Source organism: Fukomys damarensis, unplaced genomic scaffold, assembly GCF_012274545.1.
Source record: "Fukomys damarensis isolate Sample0158 unplaced genomic scaffold, DMR_v1.0_HiC HiC_scaffold_20, whole genome shotgun sequence".
NCBI classification, from domain to species: domain Eukaryota; kingdom Metazoa; phylum Chordata; class Mammalia; order Rodentia; family Bathyergidae; genus Fukomys; species Fukomys damarensis.
Window position 1 is genome coordinate 20,404,630 of NW_022900932.1, and position 5,631 is coordinate 20,410,260.

The 5,631-nt window shown below is 48.8% G+C and overlaps 1 protein-coding gene across 1 annotated transcript in view; it reads left to right on the forward strand.

The window, feature by feature from the left end:
- Tysnd1 (trypsin domain containing 1) overlaps nt 1-3,923 on the forward strand; it is a gene marked incomplete at its 5' end in the record, with an annotated part of 11,085 nt that extends 7,162 nt beyond the window's left edge. The window contains one exon of the mRNA XM_033766334.1: nt 3,079-3,923. Within this exon, the coding sequence (XP_033622225.1) occupies nt 3,079-3,296 (218 nt within the window). The remainder of the gene's footprint in view (nt 1-3,078) is intronic.
- Between the last annotated feature and the right edge of the window lie 1,708 nt (nt 3,924-5,631).

Here is a 5,631-nt window from a genome sequence, read left to right on the forward strand (position 1 = left end):
TCCTTAAGTGTTTTCTCATTTTTATTTTTGTTGTCGGACTGTCCTTGGTTTAATCTCTGGATTATCACCCAAATCTTCCTGATATAGTTGCGCCCTAGCTTCTGTGTCTCTAACGACCCACAGACATTCTCATCTTCATAACATCAGAGAAAACAGCTCATCAAATCAACCCTAATGCTTTACCCCAACTGATACAATCAGCAACATATTAAGATCAAGCACAACTTGGACAATGACCACCGGTGGTAGTCACTAGTCTATCACCCTTAAATCATTTGAATTAAATTGAAATCAAGAAGCAGTCCAGAACATGTCTGCAGTGAACAAAATTTCAATATAGTGTATTTACCATTTAATGGCTCAGAGCGACGATACAAGACCCCTGATCTCAGTTAGCTGATGGCTGAACCCCATGATGCTGACTGACCTCAGGCTGCAAGGCCCAGATTGAGTTCCCCAACCTTCTGAATGGTTGAACTCCACAACTTTCTATTATAGGTTTCCCACGCCCTTTCTTTAAAGATGTTCAAAGTTGGGAACTCAGAAAAATACCCTTGATGGCCACCTCTGCCTCTGCAGAGTGGGTCCAAAGACTGGCACAGTCAGGAGGACTGAGAGTGCGGGGGGGGGGACTTATGGGGGTTCAGGAGCGACCACGCGGCTGCCTCCCTGCACTTGAGTGATGGTGGCTGGGTCGGGAGCTGGCGTGGTTCTCCTTCCCGCGGTGGATCGGGGCCCAAGCTGCCAATATTTTTCTTTTTTTATTAGTGCACATTTGTAGTATGTGGTTTACATTCCTTGAGTGAAGTTGGTACATGTATATAACACATCTTCATTCCTTTTTTCCTTTCCCTATCCCTTCCCTCTCTCCCTCCTTCATCTCTTTCTCAAATAGGTCTGCTTCCTATTTGAGAAAGGTTGATCTCCATACTTTCTATGATCTATCTTTTATTTTGTTCTTATACTTACTCTCATATAAGAGAAGCCATGTGACATTTAAGCTTGTGTGTCTGATTTATTTTACTTAACATTATGGTCTCAAGATGCATCTATTTTCCTACAAATGACTCATTTGTCTGTCTTTGTAGCAGAGTAGTACGCCATTGTGTGTAAATACTACATTTTCTTTATTCATCTGTGGATGTGTTATGTCCTAGAGAGGAAGTGCTAACAACCCAAATGATGGGGACTTGTTAAGTTGAAAAGATCAGCAGCCAACCCCTAGGAGGCCCCCCTGGAACAGGTTGAAGTACAAAACAAATAGCAACAGTGATCCATGCTAATCCAAAGAAAAGAAGGATTATCCATGAATCTGGCCTGATATAAGTGACTGAATAAGTTTAGAAATACAGAAAAACTACAACTCCTTACAGAAATCTCATTAGTACATGTTGAGGAAATAGATAATCACTATTAAGTCACTACAGTAAATCTGGCATGGTGGTGAACACCTGTAAACCCAGCACTCTGGGAAGCTGAGGCAGGAGGATCACAAGTTCAAGCCCACCTTGGGCTTGACCCTGTCTTGGGAATAAAAAAGGGAGCTGGGAATGTAGCTTGTTGTACTAAGGGGAAGAGAAAAGAAGACATTTTGTTTGTAGTAATTGCTACAAACAGGATCTAAGTGGATGGGTACTTCATGCCTGTGCAAAATTTTAATAGAAACAGTATTTATATAACCTCAGAATATCTCCCCTAAAAGCCAGGTGTGGTGGCACACGCCTCTAATCCCAGCACTCAGGAGGCTCAGGCAGGAGGATTGCTGTGAGTTTGAGACCAGCCCGGGCTACATAGGAGTTCAAACCTACCCTCAACTGCATACTAAGACCCTACGTCAAAAGCAAAAAAGAGTCTATCCCCCCAAATATTTAGTACTTACAAAGGAAAAATACAAAGTTTGCATGGGAGAGGCCTGGCAGATGCCATCTTTGCCAGGTGATGCAGCTTAACATCACAAGAACCACATATAAGGTCTGGGGATGTGGCTCAATAGTAAAGCACTTGCCTACCCTGCACAAGGTCCTGGATTCATGATACCCAGTCCTGCAAAACGACAAATACTTGTGTATAGACATCGGACGCAGCCTGATATGATGCACGGGGAAGGACTCATTGCTCTTACGGGATTCTTCCCAATCATGCAGAACTCAGCCCAGTCATGGAAAACATGCGATAACTGAGAACTGTCCAACAAAAACAGTGGACCTGTGCTCTTCAAAGTGTCAAGGCCGCAAAAATAGGAAAGGCTTAGGAACTAACTCTGGTCACAGGAGATTTGCGAAGACATGACAGTTAATGCAGTGTGATTCCCGGATTGAATCCTGGAAGAGAATAAAGACCTTATCCAGTTAGTTAGGAAAAACTAGTGAAATCCAAATGGCTTGTACACTTTGATCGGTCGTATTGTTCCATAGTGAATTTCTTGATTTTGAAAAATGTTTTAGGACACAAGATACCAACATGGGGAAGGTTTGCTGAAAGGAACATAGGAACCCTCCTTTTGAGGCAAGGCTTCTGTAGGTATAAAATTTTAAAAATACACTAGCCAGATGTGGGGTGCAGTCTTATAATCCTAGTACTCTGGGTGGCTGAGGTGGGAAGATAAGTTTGAGCCTAGTCTGGGCAACTTCGAGGCCCTGTCTCAAAAAAATAGAAAAAGGCTGGGGATGTATCTCAGGTCCAAGGCCCTGAGTTTGATCCCCAGTACTGAAAAAAAAAAAAGTGATCAGGTCAAACAAGGCATCAGTAGGTCGGACTCATTCATTTGTTCATTAAGGTGTTTGCTGTGCCTACTCTGGTGGGCACTGTTCTTGGTACCAGAGAAACTGCATGAATAAAACAAGTTGACCAAATACGGAAATCCAGAGTGTGTGAGATGCACATAGTGTTAGGAAGAGTAGAGCTGAAGATGGACAGCATGGGGAGCAGGTGCCGTGACAGGAGCCTCAGTGCCTGTCACTGGGGGAGCTTTGAGCTCCCAGCAGGCCCCAGGGGTGCAGAGTGGAGAGAGTCCTCCCTGTGACAGCTGTCTTTCCCGTGGCTCATGTCCTCCTCTGCTTTCTGACCCTCCCCCAACAGGCATTGTCGCCAGCAACACACGGGACAATAACACAGGGGCCACTTACCCGCACCTGAACTTCAGCATCCCCATCACGGTGCTCCAGCCGGCCCTGCAGCAGTATCGCCAGACTGGTGACCTGGGTGGCCTCCGAGAGCTGGACCGTGCTGCCGAGCCGGTCAGGGTGGTGTGGCGGCTGCAGCGGCCCCTTCCCGTGATCCCAAGGAGCAAGCTCTGAGGCTGTGTCACCCTTTGGGGACAAGAGGGACCACTTCATACAATAGGAAGTGATGAAGTGGTGGCGGCCTTAGGATCCACGGCCTGCTCCTGACCATCACGTCCCAGCAGGGCCTCCTTGTTTGCACCTACTGCCCACAGTGTGGGCTCTGGGCCCCAGGACAGACGTCTCTCCAGCCCCAGGGGTCCTCAACTTGGCAACCCAATTTGGCGTGCTTCTTTGAGCCAGTACTTCTCTCTGTCCCTGGTACTAGACTCAGCCATGTTATTTTCCTTCTGGGGACCCAAGTGCAGTGGCACAGAGCACTGGTTCTGGTCGGCAGATGCTGCTCTGTTCCCCCAGTGGCCACTGGCCATGTCTGCCTCTGTCACATGGGCTGGCAGCCTGGGGTTTTGTGCAGGGTACCTCAGTGCAGGCCCCTGCTCTGCCACACGCCCCAGGCAGGCTGGTTCCCAAGAGCTGGGGCACTAGGCCTTCACTCTGACACCATGCCTTCATTGGCCAGCCCCAGGCCTACGTCTCAGGGATAGAGGGGTTAGAATGTGTGGTTACAGCTTGAAAAGAAACATAAGCTATTTTGGGAGGCTGAGCCGGAGGATCCTGTGAGTTCGAGACCAGCCTGGGCTACATAGCTAGTTCCAGGTCAGTCTCAACTACATAGTGAGACCCTGTCTCAAAAAAAACAAAAAACAAATAAACATGAGCTATTGTACAACCTCTATTCTTTGCTAGGTCGAGTTTTTTGTTTTGTTTTTATTTCCTGAGTTTAGTAGGGAAAGAAAATGCACCATGCCTGGGCTGCTTTTGGGCAGAGTTTTGTCTCCCGGGATGCTCTCCTGCCAGGCTGGCCCTGGGAGTGCTGCGTCTCACACCTAGTTGTTGAATGCCAACTCCGTGGCCGCAGGGCACCACAAAGCGTGCTTGTCCTTCCCTTTGCAGATGAGGTGCAGGCACAGAGGACCAGATTAGTGTGAGAGAAGTCCTACAGGTAGGGCTAGCAGAACACTGGATTCGAGGTCTGGGAGTGTGGAGGGGGTTTATTCCAGCATGTGTGATATCAAGGTACGCACAGGATGTTCCGGGAATCTGGTATGTCCACTCACTGGTGCCATGGGCTGGGCAGCTTTTTCCTTGGAAGAAAATGTCCACGGGCCCAGAGAAGGTGACCAAGTATGAATTAATCAAGGCGACTCAAGAGCTAAACTGAAAGGGGTGTTCAGGGTGCACTGCGGAGACTGGGAATGGGGGGGGTGTTCCAGGCCGAGAGTGACGGAAGTGGGGGAAGGGAGTATGGCACTACTTGCTTCTTGAGGGCTAAGCAGAGAGAAAACTGGAAAATATCTAACCAGTAAAGGAGAGCTGGCTTTTCTACCGTAGTGGTGGAGGGACCCAGGTGCCTTCCCGCTTGTGGCATTGGTCTGGGGTGCTGGAGTCCTCTACTAGGTCCTCTGTACCTGGCTGGTAAGTGGGGTAGAGAGTAAAAGCCGCGTGTGTGGTGCACACCTATAATCTCACAACTTGGGAGGCAGAAGCAGGAGGGTCACCATGACTTTGAAGCCATCCTGGGGTACACGGTAAGTTCAAGGGCAGCCTGAACTACATAGCGAGACCCTGTCTTATAAAATGGACAGAAGGAATCCCTGTTTCATCCATTCATTTACTTGTTTTTGTCTTCCCTGTCCCCTGCTTCTTTTAAAAAATAATGTCACTTTGAAACATTTTCAAGTTCACAGAAAAGCCCCAGACTCCATGTACACCCTTTACCCAGCCAGGGGCCCCGTTGGATTTCAGCAGGTGACTGGTCTTTGTAACAGAAAGACCTAATTTGGGATCATGGGCACTGGCGGCCATCCTGTTGCTCTCGACTCGGAGCAGCTCCTCAGTCTCTCCTTGAGTCTCGTACCTTGACTTTATGAAGACAGCAGGGCAGTTGGTTCTTATGCTGTCTTCACTGGGATCGGTCTGGACCGCCCAAGGTTAGATGCGGATTCACCTCTTCCAGCAGGTTTACCCTAGAAGTGATGTCGCCTCTTCCTGTGTCCTCTGGGGTGGCACACGATGTCTGCTTGTCCCATCAAGATGATGTTAACGTGGGGGCCGGGATTTAGCTTAGTGGTTCCCCTGCTTGCTTCACAACGACCCGAGTTCGATTCCTGGTATCAAAAAGAAAAAAAAGGCCTGCGATCACCGGCGGCGTGCGCGCGAGCTCCCGGCCTGCGCGACAACAGAACAGGAAGGCCCCAAAGACCCCAGAGGGGTTTTTTTTTTCAGCTGCCTGCCTACCTGCCTGTCTGCGATCACCCGGCGGCGTGCGCGTGAGCTCCCGGCCTGCGCG